This window comes from Leuciscus leuciscus (genome assembly GCF_965113295.1).
Source record: "Leuciscus leuciscus genome assembly, chromosome: 11".
NCBI classification, from domain to species: domain Eukaryota; kingdom Metazoa; phylum Chordata; class Actinopteri; order Cypriniformes; family Leuciscidae; genus Leuciscus; species Leuciscus leuciscus.
Window position 1 is genome coordinate 11,441,587 of NC_138735.1, and position 27,492 is coordinate 11,469,078.

The 27,492-nt window shown below is 35.4% G+C and overlaps 1 protein-coding gene across 1 annotated transcript in view; it reads right to left on the bottom strand.

Moving 5' to 3' along the window:
- Nucleotides 1–27,492, bottom strand: part of ofcc1 (orofacial cleft 1 candidate 1) — a 135,930-nt gene that overhangs the window by 62,365 nt on the left and 46,073 nt on the right. Inside the window, exons 14-15 of the mRNA XM_082184815.1 lie at nt 21,191–21,285; nt 12,887–12,978 (exon numbers count right to left, since the gene is read on the bottom strand). Coding sequence (XP_082040941.1) covers nt 12,887–12,978; nt 21,191–21,285 — 187 coding nt within the window. The remainder of the gene's footprint in view (nt 1–12,886; nt 12,979–21,190; nt 21,286–27,492) is intronic.

Below are 27,492 nucleotides of genomic sequence, written 5' to 3' on the forward strand. Positions count from 1 at the left end.
TCATGTTAGCATCTAGCTAAAAACATGCTAGCAAAATGCTAATCATGCTAACATCTTGTTAAAAGCATGTTAGCAACATGCTAATCATGCTAGCATCATGCTACCAACATGCTAATCATGTTAACAACATGCTAATCATGCCAGCATCATTCTAACAACATGTTAATCATAGTAAATCATGCTGGAATGTGGTAAATCGTAGTAAATCATCTTAGAAACATGGTAAATCGTGGTAAATAATGCTAAAACGTGGTATATCATGGTATCACAACATGTTAATTGTGTTAGCATCTGCCCAGTGGCGAGTTTTGCCACTGCAAGCACCACTTCACATTTTCTTCAGGAAATGTACATTCTAGTGTTGTGATTACTATTCACCTAGACAAAACTTTGGCGCGTAACTCGCCCCACACCGTTTGTCACAGACCCCTGAATGAGGTGTCAAATCGACCGGTTTATTGAGGAGAGGTGTGCTATGACTTTTATAAGCGATCGAGTGTAAGATGTTCGTCTGGCGGGTGAAAAATTTGCCGAAAAATGTCCCATAGACTTAACATAGGCACAAAATTTGAAAAATCTTTTCTTTGGCTCAGAAGGTCATAGAGGCTTGGGGTTGGGCTCTTTTGATTCGTCCTATCAAGCAGCCAATAAGTAGTGACATAACAACTTCATTGCCACGCCCTAGCAACCAGTTACAGGCCCCTAGCAACCATTGAACAACCTTTATAAGCCATATCACAGTAACAAACCGTAAAAACACAGAGTTGGGCATTTTTTGACCCAGACCTGCAAATATTCTTTAAATATTACCCCATAAACTGTATAAACAAACCTTAGCAACCATTTGGAGTACCCTAGCAACCGTACAAACACATGAATAAGCTATATCTCAGCACCAGAACATCTTATAGACATGGGGGTGTGCTTGTTTGTTTCGGTTGGGAAACCAGTCTGTAAATATCATCATGGTAAATGTGTAACCACACCTTAGCAACCGTTTAAAGCTACCTAGCAACCATATTGCAACATATAGAAGCCATATTTCAGCTCCACAAAATCGTACAGACATGTTTGTTGGTTCGTATGCAATCATGTACCACACACTAGCAACCGAGAGGCGAGTTTTGCCACTGCAAGCACCACTTCACATTTTCTTCAGGAAATGTACATTCTAGTTATTATTATTATTATAATGGTGCTGAAAAAAAAAATTGTGATGGAAAAAAAAAAAAAAAAAAAATTTTGTTACCGTGTTGTCGTGTTCCCCCGAGAAACTTTGCATTCCCTAGCAAAAATGTGCATTCACTCGCAAAACTTGTTGTGAGCTCTAACAAACACTTCCTGTTTAATGTCCCGCTGGCAGTGTTTCAGACAGCTCCGTACGTTAACAATGTTGCGGTTCATAGAGCTTGAACTTGGACTCAAATATAATGAAATGCGGTCAGTGCTTAGTTCAAGAAGTTCATTAAAGTTGGATATACAGTATATTTACAGATTCAAACTTCCCGGATCAATAACTTGTGAGCTAAACGTTTTTAAAACACAAATAACACCTATTTCCAATCATAGCAACGTAAACAACAAAGCTACAACCCAATTTTCCTCAAAAAGAGATATTTATAATATTAATTGGTCTCTATGAGCAGGCAGCTGAGAGACAAGTCTGAAGGGTTTTGCACTTTGCAGACGGTCCCTTCGGACTTGTCTCTCTGCCACGTGTACCGTCTCTCTAACCCTAACTCATTTGAACTAAGCACTGATATATTTCTTTATATTTGAGTCCAAGTTCAAACAATATGAATCACTCCATTGTTAACATATACAGAGCTGTCTGAAACACTGCCAGTGGGACATTAAACAGGAAGTGTTTGTCCGAGCTCACAACAGTTTTTGCGAGAGAACGCAAATATCTTTGCGAGAGAACGCAAAAGTTTTGTGAGGAACAAAAATAACTTTGCCAAAGTTTTGTGAGGGAACGGCAAGTTTCTCAGGGGAAAGCAAAAGATTTGCGAGAGAAATTTTTTCAACACCATTTCCCTTTAGGGACTCCGTATAGTATATTTACTTTTGGAACACATAAATGTTTCTTAAAGCTGCAGTCTGTAGCTTTTCCTCTTTGTCGCCATCTCTGTTTGAAATCTGCAATTGCAGTCAATCGCGGAATTATCAACTTTATGTGAGTTGTGCCGCCACGGCACAGCGCGGATGAACACAATGTTTTGAGGAGAATGTGTGTCTCTCCCTCACCGCGCCAGTGTGGATACTGTCATTCAGAATCACAGATTATACTTTTTGGAAGTATGATCAACATAAGAGTTTTCACCGGAAAATATCATCTGAACAAGTAAGTAACATCCCTGACCAACTAAGGAGAAAAAAAACATTGCAGTAAATCGCGCTGATTAAATCTAACGATCGCTCCATATCACGTAAAACTGTGCAAATTATACTTTGTTCTCAAATTGTAATGTTGACAACATCAGGATTGCGTGACTACATTTAATGCCCTTCCGATATTTATCCTTGTTTTCGCATGGGCCGGTTGCAGTCTGTTTTTTTCTGTAGCCACTCCGAAGTCCGAACGAAGTCTTTTGCATTTTACAACGGGTGAATGTCCAGTTGTCACTGGTGATTGTCGTTTGAACCTTTCTGGATCCGCCATCAAATTGATAAGTTTAATTATATCAAGTGCTGTGAGAAAAGGCTATAAATCTCCACCTCCAACATCCTCACACGCAATATAGCCTACTAGCCGAGACTCCTTCTTTATGTGTACAGATGTGACGTAATGACGCAAAGACATGCTCGAATTTCCCGCGGAAATCCACCAGTACCACTGGAATTACAAACATTATTACGAGCTTACCGTTTTGAATCGAGCTACGGCAAGCAGATAGTTTTGAACACTGGCTGGTTATGTACTTGCTCAAAAATTTATTTTGGATAATTTGTAACCCAAAAAAGTTACGGACTGGAGCTTTAAATTAAAAATGTCCCCTGCTGCTGATAGTTGTCGTGTTGCTTTAGTTACGGTGGCATCTTGAATTCACCACCCTCCATATATGTACTACATTTCTTTATTATATCCAATCACACAGTGTTTAAACAATGTAGGCATTTATTCATTAGTTTTGATTCCAACATGTCATGCTAACCTGTTAACTAAAGCCACTCAATGAAACTTAAACCCAGCACACTGCAAATATATGATCTCTTTTTCAAACAGAATCATGTGCCCTTGCAAATGAGAGCAGTCACCTAAAAAAAGCCTCAACACAGATGCACAAGACAGGACAGGAAGGACATTCAGAGGGACGTCAGAATAAAAAAAAAGGTTTGCAGGTTTTGACCCACTGTTCACTGAATAAATCTGTACAGACTGCTGTCGCTGCAAATCCCGCTCCATACTACAAAATCCAAACCTGCCGCGGCCCACACGAACATCAGCACACATTAAACTATTTCAGGGCCAAGGATCTTTTCACATTTAGTGTCCACAAAGCATATTTGTATGCTTAGGTCACACTAAAAACGTCTGAATGTCAATGCAATAGAAAGTATTAAAACAAGTGTCATTTATTTTAATAGAATATTGTACAGGCACACATTTCATGCTTAATATATATATTTAAAAAAAAAAAAGAGTTTATTAGACTTGAAATAATAAAACGATATACTATTATTGTGACACTTTGTAATTGAGGAACTTTACTGAAACATGTTCCTAGGTGTTGTGATGAACTAAACCTGTGGTTATCTGCCATGTTTGCTTTAATGTGTTGTGAGTGTGACCCAAGAACATCTGAGTTCTGTTCTGATCTCTTGCTCTCAATGATATGTTTGCTTTTGCTTGATGTAGGCTATGTTTCAAATTCTTAAGAAATTATACAAGATATGTCCTATAATATCTAAGGAACGTGTAACTGTCTTACTGTACATGTATAAAATGTATTTCATTTATTTTTCTTTTCATCAAATTATCTTTTTAGAAATGAATTAATCATTTTTAAAATGATTGTATTAAAAGCTTTATACATGTAGCTACAGAATGCCGTCAGATTCTTGAGGCTGTACAATTTATTGTTGTTTTGGGTTTCTTTATTTAAAGAGAAATGAAAAGACATTACAGCTGTTGCATACAGCAATCTAAATACAGCTGGTCTTGTAAATAACTCGGGATATCACTGGGAAAACAAATCATTGGCCTTCTTGTTAAAGCGCAATCATAAAAAGTCTAATCATAGATAAAAATCAAGCATCAGCTAAGAGAAACTTATCTTATAAGTCAAATCCACATTAGTCAATCATTATAGTCATTCAAGAGAAAATGTTTAATTCTTCAAACCCAGCAAAATTACAGACACAAACCTGAGCATGAGAAACTAAAGGACTGCAGCACCTCACGCTTTGCATCATGGGTAATTCAAACTGTGATAAAATCTGCTGTCAGCTAACCGCTTCATAGAGCCAGACATATTCACTTATTTACACAGGGAAGACTGTTGAAGTTTTAATACTACTTTAAAACTGTACTGCATGTTTTTGTTGGCACTAAATACATACACACTAAAACGTCTCTTTTTTTTCAAGGCTCTACATTGGAAACATGCCTCGGATACATCTGTTTATTTTTGGATACAATTTTAAGGAAAACAATTATATATGAAATCTAAGTTATTTATTAGTGCAGAAATCTCTTGAGACTTTCTGAACATGCAGTTGGAATTCCATTAAAACACAACATGACTATTCTGTCCATGGCCTTCTATTCAGATGGACACCTCATTCTCTGAAGTGCTCATGAAACTAGGGCTATGGGAAAATACACAACACAAACATACCATGATTCAGCCACCCACCACACCACGACCGGTCAGCCGCTCTCAGGCCAACAGCCCGTCAGATTTGACAGTTCTGATTTCTGTGAAGTCAGAGGCCATCTATACAGACCTGGCCATAGAAGTCTAGCGTGTGTTTGTGTGGAGTTTTGATGGTTCCCAGGAGCCTCTCAGCACAGGAAAGGGCCCATCAGCCCCTGAGGTGACTCTACACACCTCCAGACAAAACTACCCACAGTATTACATCAGAATTGATTGACCTGTGACTCCAAGATGGAGGAACGTGGGATGTGAAACTTCAGGCATGCTCTTCTTACACATGGCTTTCTCTGCGCTCACAATGAACAGCCGTAAGATGATTATTGAGATCTTCAATTAGCATACATAACAAAAAAAAGGACTTAGGGTTGATATTTTTTAAACAACATTGAATTGAAGTGGAAAGTTTCTTCTTCTTTTTTTTAAGTCAATGCACTGCAAATGCCATTTGAAACCTATTTTTACTTCAGTAATCTTTACCACCTGCAAACAACAAGCCATTGAAGATCATGTTAAACTAAAGTTTATTGGCTATTTAAAAGAGTAAAACAGAAGTGCACTTAAATTAATTGACTGTGCACATGTACTGTACTTCAAATATAAAAAGTATACAACTGTACTTGCAGATAATATACTAGTTAAATAATAGGCAACTAAAGTGTATGTAAAAAGAGCAGGTTCATGACAGTTTCTTAAGGCAATTAACTCTTTCCCCACCATCCCTGACATTGACAGAATTGTCCGGCAATCTATGTTTTCACTGTTATGGGGGTGCCCTTACACATCTTCAAAAAGAATCTCCAGAAAAAAAACAGAAAAAAAAAAACAGAAAAAAAAAAAACCGGGGGAAAAAGACACAGAAACAAGCGATACAAGCCATCATCAAAACTGCCTAATTTACTGAATGATATGTTAACCCAGAATGAGGTACAGTATAGGACTGTGCAAACTTTGGGGGTATTTTTCATTACCTACATTCAAGTGTTGATTAAAAAAATAATACATGAAGCTAGAATATTTTTTTGAAGCAGATACTCTGTTCTCTCTTTTGACAAATTGTACTGTATGTTCAGATATTCATACAATAAAAAATGTTCTGGGGGCCATGAAAGTTTCAACGAGGGAAAGGGTTGAGATTTAAGTACACTTTTAAAAAATTCACTTTCTAATGTTAAATTAAAAGTTTTATTTTAAAGTAAATTTTAAATAGTTATGTTTAAAAAATATTTTGCAATACTTTAAAGTACAATTATTTTGATATGTTGACTAACATACTTGATTATAATATTAACTATAGTGTGTTTTTCAACATTACTCTTAAAGTAAACATTTTCAATATACTAAATTCCAACTTCATATTTACAAATGTTTAATTACAAATAAAAAGTTTCAATAGAAATTACATTAAAGTATACATTAGTTTACCATAAATGTTTGTTAGTAGATTCGGCAGTACACTTTAACCATATTTCAAAGGCAATATAAGTAATTTACATATAAGCCCTACTTAAGTGGGTCCAAAAAATATCTAATTGCGAATAAAAAAATAAATATATAATTGTATATATATATCAATTTGAAATGAACATGCAGTTAAGTCCTGAAAACATTACATTCAGATCGCACTTAACTAATATTTTTCTAATTATATTAAAGGTATGCTAAACTGTACTTCTTTTTCACAAGGAAAGAAAATGTATGTGATCAAGTGATTTAAAAGAAAGTGACAGACATATTAAACTACAGTGTGTATGTGGCCAATGAGAAACCACACAATTTACAGACAAGGTAAAGAGACAGAAGAAAATTGGAACACAAACTGTGAAGGAATCCATTGTGAAAGGATGGAAAGGAGTTTTGTGAAAGGAGATGGGAACGATTTTAGAGATTTTGGAAGCATTGCTCATCCTCAAGAGGAAACACAGACCCTTTATCTTCCTCTTTTTAGGACAGGAAAAGTCACAGATATAATTGATATGAGATTTGGGGGGTATATTTCAATGTAATTAGAGTCTTGATAATTGGGCTAATTAGATATAATTGTTGTGTGAGACTGAGTTTGATTAAAACAGGTTTCCCCAAAACGAGAAAAAGGGGAAACATATTTCGTTGACATGATGACATCGGCACAACATAAATATATGCAGTAATTAATGAAAAAACACAAACACACACATGCAGATAAAAACATTCACTGTCCCGCTCAATGAGAAAGGAATCTTTGACCAGAGTAATCTGCAGAGAAACTGCAGAACGATATCTCAAGGCAACATTCAAAGGAAACATTCAAAGGAAAAAACAAGAAAGAAACTTCTGTCACAGTATAAATAAGTCATTAACAATAACTTTCTCGCTGTAGGCAGAGCCCTTCTAAAGCAGCACCCTTACCAACACCAAACCAAGGGACACATTTGACATAATATACACCACCAATTGTCAAAAGTTTGGAATAATTATTATTATAAAAAATATATATAGTAAAAACAGTAATATTGTGAAGTATTATTAAAATTTAAAAGAACTTGTATTCCTGTGATGGCAAAGCTGAATGTTTAGCATCCTTTACTGCAGTCTTCAGTGTCACATGATCCTTTTGAAAATCATTCTAAAATGCTGATTTGCTGCTTAAGAAAAAATTCTTAGTATTATCAATGTTTAAAACAGTTTTTGCTGCTTTATATTTTTTATGGAATTTATTTGTAATACACTCATATTTAAAAGTGTATGGTAAGAAAAAAAAAGGAAAGAAAGAAAAAAAAAGAACACTTATTCACCAATGCATTAAACTGATCAAACGTGTATTATGTTACAAAATATTTCTATTTTCTATTCTATTTAGAATTTTTTATTCATCAAAGAATCATGAAAAATATGTATCATGATTTTCACAACAACATCAAAATATTAAGCAGCAAATGCTGTTTTTATTATTGAAAAGAATAAGATATATTATTAATAATTGAGTACCAATAACAATTGAGCACCAAACCAGCATATTAGAATGATTTCTGAAGGATCATGTGACACTTAAGACTGGAGTAATGATGCTAAAAATTCAGCTTTGCCATCGCAGGAATAAATTATATTTATATATTTAAATAAAAACTTTTTTTTAAATTGTAATCATATTCCACAACATTGCTGTTTTTACTGTACTTTTAATCAAATAAATGCAGTATTGGTGAGCAGAAGAGACTTCTTTCAAAAACAAACAAATTAATCATTATTTCAAACTTTTGACCTGTGCATACTTCACACTACACCTATTGCTCCTCACATTAAGCAAACAAAAGACTTGACAAGTGATTCCAGTAGACTTTGATGTTAGCATGTTGTTAACCTAATAATACTATAAAGTCTAAAAAAAATATATTGGGTAAAATGGTTTATGTTTAATGAGATTGAACTTACTTTTTAGTACTGAATGAAAAATTATTTATATTTACAACCAATATTTCCCTCAACTTTGTCCACGATTGTAACATGATGCATTCGGGGATTGCTGTGTGTGAATGAAAAATGTGACAATGCCCAACTAGCTTTTTTTCAGCACTTTTCTTCCCTATTGTGATGTACTGCCGGAAAGAGAGAAAAAAAAAAGTAGGACGGGACTTGATTTTGTCCATCGGGAATTGACTGGATCGTGTCCCCATTTTGATTTAATACTCATCTGTATCTCAAAGAAAAAAAAGAAAAAGAAAAAAAAAAGATTACTGACAAACAAGCACATCAAATAAGGTGGAAGGTCTTCAAACCTCAAACTCTTTTTATTATACTTTGTACGCTCTTTTCATTCTGAAAGTCATTGTGTGCACTTATCAATACTTGCGCTCTGATGCATTTTGTTTGCTCTTTGAAATTGTAATGTGTGGTTTAAGGTTATTACTCTGGCAAAGGTGTTTGATATGTAAATCTGGGAGAGGATCAAATGAGGAGAAAAATAGAAGTCAAAGAGAAAGAACAAGAGCAGCTCTGCCCATTCAGATAAACAGCTCTCTGAGCAATACCCAGCATCCCCTGCTCTGTTCACTGAAAACCACTAGCCTTGAGACATGCGTTTTTGTCTGTGCTGTTTTAGAGTTGGGGTGGTTGAGACTTTTTCACTGTGCCTACACTAGATGTAAGCATTATATTGTGCTTATAACCATACACAGGTATGTATATTCCAGAAATGTTACTATTTTAATATTAATGACATACTGTACAGTATCACCATTAATACTTCATTTCCACTTCTAATATTCTTTGTACTATTTGCCACATCCAGATTTTTCATTAAAAATAATAGCAAAATAATTATAATATGAAATTTGGGAACAATGTAAAAAGAAAAAAGAAAAACAATACGCAAGTCTTTAGCTTAATAATAATAAGTCTTATTATTAATAAGTCTTTAGCTTCTAAAAATAGCACAGCAAACTCTGGTCATTCTCTTAGATTACAGAATGAGGAGTAAATGTTTAAACAGTATTGGAGGAGTTCCCTTGCTGGACACCTGACCTTCTTCATTCTTTTTTAAATTTGTTCATTATTACAATTTTAGTTTAGTAAGATTAACACACATGCACGAATGTATTTCATGAGCCTTTAAATTACATTATTTTTAAGATCTTAAGAAAAGAAAATCAGCCAAATTCGTCCAAATACGCAAGTGCTACTGCACAACAGTCAATACACATGCATTACCCCTCAGGGCACTTCTCAGCAAATTCATTAAATATCAACAAGCTAATACTCAAGTAATACTTTACAAATATAATAATCGAGATAAATATTGATTTAATTTACAAGTTGTCACGAAAAAAACTCACATTTCATTATGTACAGTTTACTTGGTAATACGGCATGCTCAACATTGTTTGTTTGGAGTTTTAGTCGGCACACATTGTACTTTCAGAGGTCATTCAAGCGGGCTGGGCAACAACTCATACGGATTTTCCATGCAAACAAATGGGACAGCAGTTATCAATAAACCGTGGCTGTGAACTGTCAACACCTCTGTTTGAGCCAAACACATTTCACATCAGAAAAAAAAAAAATCAAATGTAACATTAGAGTCTCTGCTGATTCTCTAGATGGCAGTAATATGCCTCACTCATTCACATATCATATTAAAACCATACAGCATGTATGAAGACAGCATGTTACCGCGGGATGGGGGTGGGGGTTATGTCCGATCTGTCATGCTCAGGTACATTTAGACCATCTTGCAAAATGAAACCCTTCAAACTGTTTTATCTGTGTTTAAACAATTATAGCATGTCCTGAATTTTTTTTTTTTTTTTTTTTTAAATCTTGATCGCGATTTTTTTGCTTGATAATGAGCAGTATTAGGAACAGTGATTGTTTGTTATAAAAAAAAAAAAATAAAAAAAATAGGGCTGTGCAACGATTAATCACTATTAACTGCATCCAAAATAAACGTTTTTATTTTACTTTTTATAATATGTGTGTGTGCTGTGTATCATTATTTTGTATATAAAAATACACACATATACATGTATATATTTAAGAAAAAAGTTATGTATAAAATATTTATATATAATACAAATTATATATAAATATACAGTATATACATGCAAATATTTCTCAAATATATACATACATGTGTGTGTATTTATATATACAAAATAATTATACACAGAAAACACACATATATTATGTAAACACAAACTTTTATTTTGGATGTGATTAATCACGATTAACCGTTGCACAGCCCTAAAAACAATGTTAATACCAGATAAATTGAAAATAGGTTGTTTTATTGAAAATTTTGGTAGCACTTTATTTTACAGTCCTATTTCTCATGAACATATGTACTTATTGTAGTAATGTAGTAATGACCCTAAACCTTAACCCATGTATTTACCTTACACTACTCAGTACGGCAACTCTTTATTTTACAGTGTCCTTGTTACATATGTTACATGTACTTACAATAACAGTAAATTATGCATAATTACAAGCAAATAACCCTCAACCAATTCCTAATCCTACCCTAACCCTATAGTAAGTACATGTAGTTCCCTAATATTACTCAGTACTTAAATATATAATTACACTGTAACAATGACACATTAAAATAAAGCGTAACCCTCAGTACTTTTGTGGGTAAGTACACTTTAAGTGCATTGAGAGTGCACTTATTGTAAAATAAAGTGCAACCGAAATTTTCGTTTTTTAATAATTTTTATAAATTGAATGTAGAGTGAAAGTCTGGCCAGCAAACAATCCCAAAAATAGAGAAATTGTAGCAAATTGAACTTGAACAAAGAAAAAAATATTAGAGACAAAAAAAAAAAAAAAAAAAAAAAAACTCCTATAACCCTTCCTTGTAATAATTGCACAAGTTAATTTTTTCATATATGATATACATGTAATGCACACATCTAAATGTGATTAATTCGTTTTTTTCTTCAATTTAAAATAAAATCCCTAATTGAAGAATCTCCCATGTACAAGCACCTAAACACATGCACAAATGTTTACACCCTAATAATGGTGTAACAAAGTTTCCATCCAATAAAATGAATAAAATAGTTTTCTCTAAAATCAGTATGATCTCCCTAGGATTGGTTATGTGAGAACTACGTGATTTGCATTTCAAAACAATATGAATAAACTAAGAAACAGTCGATTGAATTGTATTTCAGACTGCTCGCATAAAAAAACAGCAAGGCTAAACTGTGCCTGTTGATGTCTGGCATTACTTTTTGAAGTCCTTTATCGTGCTTTGGGTTAGTAGTTGTGCTCCAGCCCCTCTCTTCTCTGATGTGTGGCCTGAGTTTCATTTGATTTCCTCTCATACTTGCAGCAGCATAGCTTCTGATCTTGTTTAATACTAGTCCAGCGGCAACAAATTACCAATTTTCAAAAATGAGCAGAGGTAGGCAGCTCTAAATCCTATAAAACGAGTCGCTCTTTCTTTCTTCTCAGAGAAATGTACAGCGTTGGCAATAATTCGGGCAAAATCAAAATAAAAACACACCTCAATTTTTCCCTCTGTGGATTTAGGCGAGCGGCTTTCATCGCAGGCACGTGCAGTGAAATTTAGGTAAGTGTTTTGTGAAATGCAATTTTGACGAGGTCGTTTATAAGATTTGTACGGTGCTGATGTTTGTGTCGGTGTGTTTTCACTCCTGTTTTCTCATTAATATCAAATGCTGTAAGCCACAATAAAATGGAGAAAACACTCATTCGTAGGCCTGCTTGTGCACTTTGCATCACCAGAGAAAAAGCAATTATCCACAGCACAAGGTTTTATGTGTTGCCGATGTTAACGTTACCATGATCCTTTCAATAAAAACACACATTGAGTTTGACAATAAAACGACATTCATATTGAGGACAGCGACATTCATATTGAGCCTCAAATAAATCATGCAAGTTGATGAGTGTTAATATATGCACTGAGAAAAAGCTGCAGTATTATAGGGTTACAACTCAACAATAACAATTTTCAAAGAAATATTGGAAAATTAGGTGGTGGGATTTATATATAATCTCAGCATAAAAGATGATATATTCAAAATATTAGGGTTGTGTGTGCATGTTTATATGTAGGCCTTTAATGTTTATCCACACACTGAGACACAAAGTTCAGCACAGCATACCACTGTAGTGTGTGCACTACTTCTGCAGCATGCTGTGCCCAGCATATGCACATTTTGTGAATGCCCAATGCATTTGCCAAAATGACGGTATACTGTTGTAACGCTATTCCACAATGCAATGCAACTGACTTGAACTTGCATTTTCAGTATGTCAAGACATAAAAACAACTTTATCTTTTTATTATTATTTTCAAAATGGTAACTTTACGTCAACTGCTGAATTAAACATCATGAGGTCATGTGATGACAAAGATATTTCTGTTTGTCATGATTCTGTTTGTCATGGCATAATGCCTACTGTTCCACGTGCACAGTATGCAGTAAGTATGCAAGTTTTCCATTCTGAACATAACTATATCCAAAGGCATGAAATTGGCCTTGAGAAATGACACTTACCGCACAGAGAAGGTGAACTGGTCCAGCTGATCTTTAGGGAGAGGTTTGAGCGCCTCACTGTTTCTCTCGATTATCTTCTTCTGTCTGCCGCTCTGATCGGAGAGACATGTGCATGTCATTTGTAATCAGAGCAGGAAACAGTTGCAGTGATTTATCTTGGGAATACAATGATAGCAGTACACTTCACTCCGGCATCATCTCTCAAACACACACACACACACACAAAACAATCAGCACAGGAAACAAATGACATTCACATTACAGACAACATCTAATCAAAGTTGAGGCAAAGACAGAGATAGGATGAAATGAACAGAAAGACAGTCACTAAACATTAAAGACATAAAAAAGAAATTATATGTTTATAACAGCACACCTGGGATACAAACTACTGAAATCAACTAGTAGTAATTATGACTCATTATGAGAATCTATAAATAGTATCACAAGTGTATTGCCAACACAAAGGTTATTCCAAAAGAAAGGCATCATATTAATACTGCCTCAAGACATTTTGTTGAAGTCTTGCAACTAAATCAGTAAAATAAATAAATAAATCCAATATGCGACAGACACAGGGAAATTGTGATTATTTGTAGATATTTCATTAAATTATATTACTCAGTTTCAAAATATCAGGAAAACAGATCAATATAATTAAACAAAACAGTCTATTTTATCCAATACTTGTGTTTATGTATTTTGTGTGTGTATTTTGTGTTTAAAGAGCAGTGGTTCTCAACCTTTTTTGGGCCAGCGCCCCCTATCATCCAGGTCTCTTTCCGCCGGAAGGCCGAAGCTGATCGGTTGGTTTTTGTCACATGACCTGCTGTGCGCTTGCGGCATTCTGAAAAGTTGATATGTTTTCAATCGACCGCGTCGCTTCTATTATGAGCGTGCTTGCCGCGCGCCTACATTTGAAATAACGAATTTGCACGCGCATAAAACGCAATATGTGAAAGGCCCCTGACTGGTTCGAGCCGGCACTCGGTACCGCTGCGGAGTAGCACAGTACCTGCACAGTAACAAGACGACTGCAATTTTGTTTATTTACCGCTAGAGCGCCAAAAGTTACTGACTGTAGCTTTCATATAAAAAATTATGTCACTAAAAGCCAAATAACAGATTTCATTTGACTGAACAGTGGGAATATTATCATAGTTTCCCAGAGAGCAAGAAAGGAATCTGAAGTAGTTAGCCTATATATCAGTGTTAACGAAATGCAACGGTTACAAATTTGACATTCAAAATTTAATTGTGTGACTTATCGCAAATAGCAGCCAATCAGTGAGGAGCAGCCAAAAAATGCAACGGTTACAAATTTGACATTCAAAATTGAATTAACAGCAGCTGTACCGCGAACAGCCAGTCAGCAAACAAGAAGAATTCTTATAAATTATTTTCAACAGAGAACATTAACAGGGAAAAAGCTTCTTCGAATTCTTTCAAACTGTCGAATTCACATCTTTCAAAAATGATTTAAAAATTAGTGTGAGCCCTGTGCTTGATGTTTTTATTTACTGCAGGTTGCAGAGACGTTAGTTTTTAGCTGTAGTGCGCCTGAGGCATGCAAATTTCATTTCATTTGCTTTTTATTGTCATTGCATGTAAAATACAAATCCAAGCGATTGCGGTACTTAGACTGCATGTGGATGTGACAAGAATAAACACATATGAACAATTAAATTATTATTGTCTTATTAATTATTTGTAACTATTTGAAACTATCCAAGCAGCGTTTCCCGCTCAGGGGTGCGTTTCCCGTACAACTATATAGCTCGCTGCTTAACTACTATAGTACGATGCATCGTTGGAGAAATCAACTAGCTAGTCACGACTGTTTCCCGAAACCGTATGTCGCAAAGTATCGTTCAACCACGTTGGTTTATGACGTCTCGCACGTGGTGGACTAATAACTTATTTTAATTCATCTGTTTGAGATCGAATTAACGCTAGATTTTGTCATATAAGTTACAGACATGGCATCTGAAGACCATTTCTAATTTTTCTCAGTTATTTTGCTTTATTACCAGACTCAATATTTGGCTCGTTCTTACAGGTACATAGTAGAGCACGTTCGCACATGCGCAGTCTTCAAAAACGGTGCTTTAAATTTCTTGACAAACTAAAAGACGTAAATTACATTTGTATGAATTCTAAATAAATAACATGGGTTGTACTGAATGTCAGCTTGCTTATTTTGCTAAAGATAAGGATTTATTCAGTCTACATCTCATGTAAACTAGAAACTATGCTTCTAACCACAGCTCGAGAGCTGTCGTTCCAACCACACAAGTTTGCAATGCTGTTTGCGAACGTTCGTTGGAACGATGGTTTCGGAAAACACCAAATCGTTGAACTATGCTGATAACGACGGAATTTGCGACCATAGTTGGCTAACGATGCTTTCGGGAAACGCACCCCAGATGTGACGGCGGAATTAATACATTACCAAAATATGATTACAGAATACATTTAAATTATCCATCAAATTGTAATTTTCTCCTTAGTCTTGCGAGTTAACAATAATGATTGACCAGTAAATTACTATAGGTGAATAAAGAAAACATTTTGGCATTAGGCATTGGCATTACTTAAAGCCTAAAAATTTAAAAGTTTTACCTTATAATTAGAATTTAGTTTAATTAATTTTAAAATTCGTCGCCGGAGCGAATGGGAACATGATTTATTGAAACTATTTGAAAATATATAAGTGGTTCTTAAGTCAATCCTTTTTTATTGGCTTGTCAACTTTCCATTCTTCCGCTGCGTGTAGATTAAAAAGCTTGTCGAGACAAACTTTAAATTGTTATGAGAAAGCCGGACCAGATAGTTTGAAGAAGTGATTCTAGTCAGCGCTGGATTCTAGCCACCACCGGATTGTTGTCAGCCCGAAACACATTTTTGAGCATGTGAATGCTGATTCTTGTCAGCGCTGGATTCTAGTCAGTGCTTGAGCGCTGGTCTAGGACTGGAAATATAATAAACTGGCAGATTTTAGAATGTTGTAGGCAATTATTTAGCAAGTAATTACATGTTTAATCTTATCTTGCCTGGATCTTTGGTGTAAACTCTTGAACGCCCCCCATGAAAACCTGAATGCCCCTCTTTCAAAAATCTTGCTTCGAACGCCCCCCGTTGTTCTCTGAACGCCCCCGTTGAGAACCACTATTATAGAGTATTGTGTTGTTAGCTTAGCAACATGCTAATGATAAACTATTCAGTTGAGTCGAGTCTTCCATGAGTTTCTGTCTGTAGAGTTTTCCTAATTGATCATTTATTTGGTTCCATGCCACTTAGGGTAGGCTACGTTTACATGACAACAATATGCTTAAAACTGAGAAGTTTTTCCTTTGAGTTTTCCGCGTACAGACGACACCAGTGTCAAAACTATCCCCATTCACACGGATCCGCGAAAACGACTAAAAACGCTGTATTCTGCTGCCAGGCAGATGAAACACAATAGATTGGCGATGAAACACAATAGATTGAACACGTAATATGCATGTGCATAATGTCATCGTCTTCAGAAATTTGCGTTTTTGTTAACACGGAGACCGTTTTCAAAAACATGCACTTTGAAACCCGTTTTCAAAACATGTTACGTTATAAAATGCCGTTGTCGTGCAAACGAACGGCCAAAATGCATAAAAAGTTTTTACTTTAAAATGGTGTTGTGTAAACAGCCCCTTAGAAGGTAGCTCTCTGGGTTTGTAGGACACAGCTTTTGGATGCTGTGTAGACTTTGGAAGGCATTTCAAATTAAGTATATGTCATTTATAAAGGGCTGCCCTAAAATCGCTGCATGCAATTACATCAAATCACTATATTCACAGAATGTATATATATATATATATATATATATTTAATTTATTAAACAACACAATCTGCCACAAAACATCTCCAGACTAGCCAGCTGGAAATCTGAAGAAGACAATATTAAAGCTGCTGGAAGCCTTTTTTTTTTAACCACACACAAAATCTTCCCACTATTTTGAAGGTGTCAGGTTTTTCAGTGAGTCAGGGGAACTAGCCAATCAGAAACTCTCAGAATTGCTGCCTGTCAATCATTTTGCGCTTATGATTTTGCCAATGTGCTTTTGGAGGGTAGGATTTGAGAAGCATGTGGTTAGAATTAGAAAAATACCAGAAGTTAGCCAAAAGGCTGAAATCACTTAAAGCACAGAAGAGTCGTAATGCAATAAAAAGAATGAAATAAATATATAAAATAATACAGATATAAAATAAATACAAGTTAAAATTGACATTTTGGACCCAGTTATATATATATATATATATATATATATATATATATATATATATATTTTATTTTTTTTGTGACAGACAACAATCAGAATCAGTATCTGCAGAATTAGCCAGTTATTCCCCTCATAATGAACCACACTGTGGCTTTTAAATAATAATAAAATCAACACCAATCAATAAATTTCAAACAAAACCCCAACTGAGTCAGCAGGTTATTAAAGTATGTGTTCTGAACTTTCCAACACCAGGACCCTGACCACCATAGACATTGAGGGGATATGGCCAAGTCCAACCCATAATCAGATATGGCCAAATTGTTTCCCCAGTAAATGATATTCTTGAGGCTGCTCTGCAGCATTCCATTACGCTCTGTTTGTTGTTATATTTCACCTTTTTGAATTGAACATTTTCCTTTATCATTTATGTGATTCAGGCAATGTATTTCATACCTGATTAAATGTGACGAGATAAACATTAACATAGACGTTTTTCAGTATGTCCAACACCCCAGACGGTATAATCTCTCTTCAATACACCGATGAAAACAGAGGTGTACTTTCTTAAAGTAGTAAAAACATATATATGCATTAAAAAATAGATTCCAAACTTTTTCAAACTGGATAATGACAAACATATTCATTTTCTACTTTTTGTTCTCTTTCAGGGCAGTCACTTAACTTCACTGGGCTGGACCAAATATTTCTGGAAGCCCCCCTCCCCCAGATACACTAAGTACTTGCGACCCAGCAGTAATAAAGAACTAGAGTTTGGAAATATAATAATTCTTCATAGTCCCTCAAATACATAACTATTCACTCAGAAACAGAGGTAGATAGAACAAAACAAGGCACAAGATGGGGGTCTAATGGGGGTATTTTCAGAAGTCTTGTCACAAAAGGAGTCATTCTGAGCTGTAGCAGAGAAGAACACTGGGTGCTAATATTGTTTGTTAGTCTGTCATTCAGTCTAGTGCACTAGGCCCTTGGGTTGGCTCAGACGCACTGCTACAGCAGATACTGCCTGCATCTACATATCAATGAGTTCCCCCATACTGAAGATAACTGTCAAACTATATATGTCACTATGTTGAATTTAATGGCTGGCTTTCAGGTATAGGCAGGTATGACATTATTCACATCATCACTATTCTGGTGAAGATTGGCTGACTTTGATAATAAGAAACAGGCATGAATATAAATATAACATAAAAAGTAAAATGTGTTCCAGGAAATGTTTTTAAGGAATATCTTCTTGACATTGAATGCCTTTCAAATGATCAGTTGTTTATTATACAAAATGGTAACAGAGCTGACAAGAGCTCCGATTCGTGAACGAGCTGATTCTTTTCAATTAACCTGTTTAATCAGTTAGCAAATTGAATTGGACTCAGTCGATTGCATCTGTTCTCAAATCAACAACTCACTGAATCAAATGATCCGGTCAAAGCGAGTCTCCAGTTAATATTTCACTGAATTTCTCTTGGCTCAAAATGAACCAAGAATGGGAGATCCTCAGAGCATGAGTGTGTGTGCAACTACTGAAAAAAAAAAAAAAAAGTAAGTTACTACAGAATTGTATTATTGTACAGAATACAGATTTTCATATTATTGTAAATGAAAATTGTATTAAAACAAACAACTGTCAGTTGTGAACTTAATCAGCTGTAAAAGGGTGAGCTGTTTAAGCCAGTTGAAATGCTTAAATGTCCACATTTGTGTATTTAACGTCTGAATGGGGTATGTTTTAAGTAAAAACTGAACATAACGTTGAAATAACGCAAATGAATTATGTAAAAAAAGTATGTTTGCAAAGCTATCTTCTTAACATGTTAACACATTTTACCCTGTCACACCTGGTTTTATATTGTATGTTTATATTTTGTCACACATTTACACACATTTAGTTTTTCCTAAATTTTATATATAGTACTATATGGAATATTTTGTTATTTTCACTTGTTTGCACACTTGAATTAGGCCTATCAGTAATCATCAGTAGCACTTATCAGTGTATGGTTTTGGTAATAAAATAAAATGTTTTCTTATTTGCAGATCAATACATATTAAGTGTCTACATAATCTTCTATTGCTGACTAGAGCTGGTTACTTGAAAATTCATAAGTCGTCATAATGATGTCAGACTAAGCTGTAAACTATTTAAGCTCTATCTATGTGTCCAGTCAGTGCATTATAACCTCTCCCCCACATGCATTTTGATCAGTAGGATGGAGTATACAAAGTAGCAATATAAACATAATTTATCAGTCATTATGTTTTAAAAGTAAAATTTAAAAGGAGAACTAAATACTTTTACTGGAGTAATATTTTATTAGGGCATCTGTACTTTTACTGAAGTACTTGCTTTATGTACTTCATCCACCACTGCTTTAAACGGGAGAAAAAAAAAAAAAAGGTAAAATAATGTTGGCCTGATGACACACAATATTAATAGATTAATATATTATGTAAACAAAAATGTAATGGGATCTTTAGACATGTATAAAATGGAACAACCCATTTTCTTTCCCTGAAAATCAAATCCACAACTTCTGCATTGATACGTATTGCTATAAACAGATGTTGATCATCCATAATATGGATAATGAGGACAATTTACAGTATAAGTCCATACCTGGAATTAATCTGCAGATGCAAAGACAAAAAGTGGAATGAGAGAACACGCAATGAACAGCCATGCAACATAAGACAGCAGCACCAGATCATCACTGAGAAGTCATTCTGCAATTACCACTTCAAAGTGTGGCAGGTAATGCCACAGCTTTGATTCATTTAGCGTAAGTCCTGTGGAGCGCGGGAAAAGGCATGTTGGGAGTGGTTAGAGAGAGAGAGAGCCGGGCTGGCACTGCTGATTTCACAGAATCTGAGCTGTTTTGGCTTGTCGAGCACATCAAAACTAGCTTTGAAGACTGAAAAATACCTGTTAGTGTGAAATGTATTTTGACAAATCTCAGATAATAAGGGGAGCATAGGGAGGCAAGAGGGAGGAGCAGCAGGGAGCACCTTTTTTCTTTCTTTTTTTTGAGAGGGCACTAGTGGCGGTCCTGGCTCACTTGGTGCCTTAGGCTAGATAGACATGACTAAAAAAACATGTAATGTAATTACCCAAAATAAAAACTGTATGTGTGTGTGTGTGTGTGTGTATGCGTATGCGTGTGTGTGTATGTGTGTGTGTAGGTTTATATTACATTGTGGGGACCAAATGTCCCCACTAGGATATTCAAATCAGAGATCACCTATAATGTGGGGACCAGCCAGAAGACCCCACAAGGGAAATTAATTACTATACATAATAAATGATGTTTTTATTTTATTTATTTATTTATGTAAACATATAGAAAGTTTTCTGTGATTTTAGGGAATAGAAAATACAGTTTGTACAGTATAAAAATCATTACACCTATGGAGAGTCCCCACAAAGATAGCAAAATGTAGTGTGTGTCTGTGTGTGTACCAGTGAATCCCCAATAAAATGTAGTATTCATTATATCAAACTTGTTTGTGAAATATGCCTTTGTTTATGTCTTTTTTATATTTTATTTTAAATAGTTCCATAAGATTCCATGCAGAAAATGTGTATTGTGTGCGTGCGTACCAGTGAATCACAATAAAATTGAAAACAAAGATTGAGAATAATACTATAGTATATTAATTATATCATACTTGTTTGTGAAATATGCTTGTTTCATGTTTTTTTATATATATTTTTTTTATATATATAGTTCCATAACATTCCATGCATTTAGAATTTTTTTATTGTGTGCAGTCCATATACTATGCCAAACATAGTATGGCAGTACAGCAGAATGAGACAAACCCTCATTAACAAATTCTATGAACAATTATCTTTATTAACAAATTATAGTATTTTTTCTCTTTTTTTCACTCTTTTAAGTCTACTCGATTTATAAATGTTAGGGGGGCACGTGCCACGAGTTTGAATGGGCATGATGCCTCTAAGAAGAAGTGAGAAAAATGGTCCATGTTCAAGGTTAGAATGTCTCCTTAGTCACAAAGTTACCTTTCTACGAATGCCGGCCTTGGTTTTCTCAGCGACGGGGCGGTTTGTCTGGATGCTGGGCTCATAGGCTGACACAGCTCCGGTGGGGCTCTTATCTGCAATCACATTACAAACGTCCCTTTATTCTTGTAAGTCATAATATATCTTATGATCTATGATTTGATAAATTAAACAAGGATTGCGTAATATAATACCTTAGCAGACAAAGCAAAAAAAAAAAAAAAAAAAAAAAAAAAAAAACAGTTATAGTACACATTTGATGTAAGGTAGAATAAAATAAAATACCTAAAAGCAAATCAGCAAATTTAAATACATAATTGTAGCTTCTTCTTTTTTTTATTTTTTTATTCCGAAATAAGTGAAAACAAAAGGATATTAATGATATACTATATACATAAAGCAGAAACATAAAGCACAACTGATGAGAACAGTAAATGTCTATAGACTTTCAACAACATAAACGAAATGTACAGCTAAAGAAAAAGTGATGAAACTTTCTCTTCACATATCTTCCGTTCTTCTTCTCTCACACACACATCATCAAGATCTCTGAGCCCAACCTCTCCTTTTTTCATTGCTCTAATGCACACAATTAGACATGATGAAAAATCGAAAAAAAATTAAATTTAGTTGTAATACATTTTGCCATTCTTCCTTCCTTTGGAAAATTACTTTTGAAGTGTTTTCTCTCGCTCTCCGTCTGTAATTTAAATGGTAAGCTGCCAGATGTGTGTCTCATGCTTGAAGTGCAGGAGCTTTGCATTATTTAGCATATTAACATTCACAGAATTTAAAAAGAGGGTTCCTGCATTGCCTGGAGCTTCCAATTAAGTAAACCTTAGCTTGATACATGTAAAAATTTTACCATGAGAAACTTTTTTCATTGCGTTTTTCTCTTCGCCTCAGCCAGTCATATCTATATAATAAATATGGAAACTTCCCAGATGATATAATTTTTCTCTTGCTGCGGGATTAAATATATCAGTAATAATAACTTTTAAATATAGGCAACATTTCAGGAAGGCTTCAGTAGACTCAAATAGGTTTTAATAGCAGGAGCGTTCAGAGCTGGTATGTCCTCTGTGCTGTTTTTGAACTGATATTACACTTAATTTGAACGCAGATGTAGGTTTTAATTACAAGTTTTTCTAGTAAACATTTGAGATGCCTACAGGTAAAAGCATTACATCTGCCCTATCTTAACATAAATATGGGTGGTTATTTCATTATAATGAATGCATAATCCTGTTCAGTTGGATGGCTTACCTCTGATGTGCTGTCTTTTCACTGTGGTGACAAGGCTTAAGAAATACCGTACGCAACGGAAACATATTATCTGCATTTTCTACTGCTGAAGCTTTAAAAAGTCAAAAAGTGTCGGAAGGGAAATTTGTCTTCTACGGAAGACGTGTCAGACTGTTTTCTCTTGGAAGAGACACAGTTAATGACCCACGAAACCATATGGAGTTATATTTATAAAAAAGGTTTATTCAAAACCTTCAAGTTATGAGACCAGCCCCAGTGGCTCGCTGCCATTCAACATCGGTGTGCTTGATTCATAATGGTTTTGTAATAATTTTTTCACATGATTGCCTCCAACAGTTCATTCCAATGTACCAGGGGAGTTAATAGCCTATTTTCTTTTCTATGCTTAAACTTTCTGCACTTTATTATTATTTTGTCCAACATGTTGCTCATTAAAGAGTCTGGATGGCAACAATGCATTACTTAGCTTTGACAATGTAAGCTTTCAATCAAAGCAGCTTTACAGTGATACTAGGAAATTAAAGTTACAGAGATGGTTTTGGCTTTACAGCGGCTCTAGAATAAAGTTATTTATCCAGCTAAAGTTTATTTAAGTTGATTGATTCACTTACGTTGCAAAGATCATTAGTTATTAACTTAGGGGCAGCTTACACAACACCGTTTTAACTGAAAACAAAACTTTTAATGCGTTCTGGCCGTTCATTTGCACGACAACGGTGTTTGGTGGCTTGAGAACGCAAACTTTGAAATAGGTTCCAAGGTGCAAGTTTTGATCATCGTAATGATAGCAATGGAGCAATGGCGTTACATCTCCAAGGTAAAAGGTAACCAATACAAAGTCTGACAACTACGCAAAAGTTTAGCACCATAGAACAATCTATAGATTTGTACAGGTAATATATAACTTAAATCAAGCATAGAATGCAACAATTTGCATTCAAGTTTTTTTTGTTTGTTTTTTCAACAATGATACTTTATATGCAGCATCAGATTTATATAAAAAAAAAAAAAAAACAACTGACACAATAATAAAGACATTAGCCTTATATAAACCGAAGACCCCTGTCTCTGCCATGTGCAGTGCATGAATTTTTTCTAAGCTTTCGCCTGTTCCGATCTACGGCCTGCAGCAATGTAGAGCAAAAGCCTGCCCTCCACCTCTGTTCTGTGTCCAGAGACTGTAATCCCTGTCAGCAGAGCATTCTGCCTGCCTTTGCGCCACGATCATGCATGTTTTAATGGGCCAGCCAACACAACTTTGCAACTTTGCCTTTAATTATCGTTCCTCCAGCCTGATGCTCAGATGGTGTCGGGTCTGAATTAGCGCAGCGTTGACAGCTGTAGGCTATGTCCATGAACTTGGAGTGCTGCAGCCACAACCCACGTTCTCCCAGGGTGAACAAGAGAGGCTTGTTATCCTCTGCTCACCATGAATGCAGAGAGAGTGGGAACCGGGCCTGAAGGGTTGGGTGACCGACGGAGACCTGTGCGCTCACCTAGGTTTCTAATTGCCCTGGTGTCGGTTCCAGAGTTGCAGAAATTCAAAGGTTAGTGAATTATTGATTACCCATGAGCATAATCCATGATTCTCATAATTACCCAATGTAATAGGGATAATCAAAACAAAGGGATGCAGAATATAACATATTTTTAAATAAACTATGAACAATGAAATGTTTTAATACCATATGTAAGTATATATAAAAAAATAAATAAATCATTGCTCTTACAAGGAGCAACTTATGATAAATTGAATATTTGAACTAAAAATTACACATATTCACAAAATGTTCTTTTTATATTATATTATATTATATTATATTATATTATATTATATTATATTATATTATATTATATTATATTATATTATATTATATTATATTATATTATATCCGTGGGAATCCTGTGAGTTATATATATATATATATATATATATATATATATATATATATATATATATATATATATATATATATATATATTGAAGATTAGCAAATATCTGCACAATTACAATGGTATCATGTTTAAAAAATTTGCATTATACAAGGCTTGTCACATCAGAGCAGTTTGTTTTTCTTCACATAAGCTAAGCAGCCTTTGGGAATGTCTGTCCGACTCCATCACACTTACCACAAGAGGCTACATTTTCTCATCTGCTAAAAAACAAGTTTGATGTAAGCAAGGTTAATTCATCCATTTAAAGGCGGGCAGTGGTAAATTAATTGGAGAAAGAATGCAGTGTGATTTAGTGAGTATGATCCTGTATTAGGGTTATCCGCTGTGACCGGGACTGGCCCCTCAGCGACAACAATATAAAAGAGCATGGCCGTGTTCCAGAAACACTCTAAGAGAAAATCTTCGAAATTGTCATTGCGCTGAAGGGCCCATAGTACTATGATGCATTTACTTAAGGGGCAGGACGCAATCAAACATAGCTTCCAAAAGCCCAGCCCACTTCATGCAGTTACAGATCCACTAAGGGTGATCAGAGCAGAAAGGCCTAATTGAATTAGTCATTTGAATTCAAACAGACCTAGTGTAACCGGATCGTTCACTTAATGTGAAAGGTCAGTTAACTCATAACGCCTAAAGCTATGTCATATGTTGCAATAAAGATAGCATTCTCTGTGGTTTTAAATTAGGTAATATATATATATATATATATATATATATATATATATATATATATATATATATATATATATATATATATATTAGCTGTTAGTCACACGTGTGTGTGTGTGTGTGTGTGTGTGTGTGTGTGTGTGTGTGTGTGTGTGTAACGACTTTTAGTTAGGTACCACAGAAAAATAAAACACGTTAGTCCGGCAATGGAGCCAAAGCTGGATGTTCTCTATTTGCACTTTTTCCTCACTGAATTTGATTTTCATTTCAGAGTAATGCAAGGTTGTCAGCCCAATCCCGTTCTCTCAGTTGATGGGAATCCTCCATCTGAATATCATAAGAGTGTGTAGCAGTAATGCAACCTGAACTGATCCTTATGCTAACGTCATCTCTGCTCAGCGGTTTGACGCTGTGATGTCCGGTGAGGGACACCTTTTGATCACTTATTCGAGTCAGATTGAGTTTACCTCTGTTTGTCTGCGAACTTGCTTCTTTTTCATTCTATTCCTTCCTTCCACTTTTTTTTTTTTTTTGGCATATATAGTAAGTGGAACACAACTCTCCCAGAGTGCCATAGCATGGGGACACTTCCCATGTGGGGTGTTAGGAGCACAGTGGGAGGTCAAAGTTCACAGCAGAGAGGAAGTGACAAGCTGTGAAATGTAAAAGACCAATTTCTTCCACATGTTGCGGCGCTCTGAGAACAGCGCCGAGCTGTCAGCTAGCATCACGCTTAAAATGGGACAGGTTGCTACCCAGCAGACCTGTCACGACTCATTTGTAATTAAAAAGCCTATGTGATGTTTAAAGCTGAGCACCCCAGAAACTTTTTTCTTGTTCTGCTCTGTTAAATAAAGATGAGTAAAACAAAAAGCCCAAAAACTTCTTCTTTTTTTTCTCTGCAAAAAAAAAGAAAGAAAAAAAGATTAATAACAGAACAATGGCCTTTGCGCTAGATCAATACCAAATGAGACTGGTTGATGTTGGTTCAGTGGCGTCAGAATGTTCCGTGACCCAAGTCAGGACAGAACGCTCTGAGACAGGAAGGTGTGCCAGGGAAAGGTGCACTTATTGAAGTAAAAACTGCTCTACACATGGACTTGAGTGAAAGGAAACTGCTTATTTGCCTCTTTCCTGTCCAAACTAATCTTTATGTAATGGGAGGGCTGGCTATTTTAGAGCATAAATTACACAACTTCTCAAAAAAAAAAAAAATTGTTTTTACATTTCCTGAAGAAAAAAAGAAGTGATGCTTGTCTGTGTAAAACTCACCAGCATAATGCCAGGGTGTGGGACGTTGTCAAGGCATTAGTGGTTGCTATGTGGATGATTGTGGGTAGCAGGTAAACTGGTAGAGCATGATGCTAGCAACAAGGTACATGAGGACAAACTGATAGAACAAATCATTTAAATTCATTGTAATCACTTTGGATAAAACATCTGCTAAATGCGTAAATGCAAATGTTAGACAGGGCATTGCTATGCAGAGAGTTGCTTTTTCCAGAGTGTTGTAGGTGGTTGCCAGGACAGTACTAAATTCATTACAATGGTATTCTGAGTAGTTTTCAATGGATTTACAGTGCAGTTGTTAATTTGTTCAGAGTGGTTTTAGAGCATTCCTGTGTTTATACTCGCCATGTCCGCATGGCAAAAATGTTTGCACAACTTCAAGAGGACTCTGGCCGAGCAGGTACGTCTGTACCGGCATCTTAATGGCACCCAGTTTGTGTTTGTCTAAATGAATTGCATATATTTACAAAATGAGTCTGCAATAGCATATATAAGCCTTTTTAATTAAATTAAAGGTCCATGGTTAATAAAAATTTTCCTGAAATGAAATGAAAGGGCCCTATCATATACCAGGCGGGACGCAAGTGTTTTTTGCTAGTTTCAGCCTGACGCAGTTATAATTTTCTCGTGCACCACGTTGTTTAAATGGCAAATGCCTTTGAGCTCATCTGTGCGCCCATGGGCAAGCTGGTCTGAAAATGAGGTGTGTTCCGGCGCATTGTTAGCACGTTGCTATTTTGAGGCAACTCCATTGACCAACAGAAACCTGATCTAAAGTCAATGGCGCAATATTTATTTTGGTTATTTAAAGAGCGCTTTAGTAATATGCACCTATAAGCGGGTCCACAACGTGTGTACACTTTGTCGATTAGATTGTCTTCATAGATAGATAGTAGATAGTGCACTTTAACCTCGTGCGAGAGCAGAGCGTTCAGTGTTTCCGCTTGCAAATTCCACCATGTAAATAGCAAATCCACAATGGCGCGAGCACAACTGGCTTTTAAAGGGAACGGAAGATGAGACTCTGATTGGTTTATTGCACGCTACGCCCAAAACACACCCATTACTCTTTAAGAGAATAGGGACAACCCTTTTAGACCATGCACCGGGTGTGCCGACCA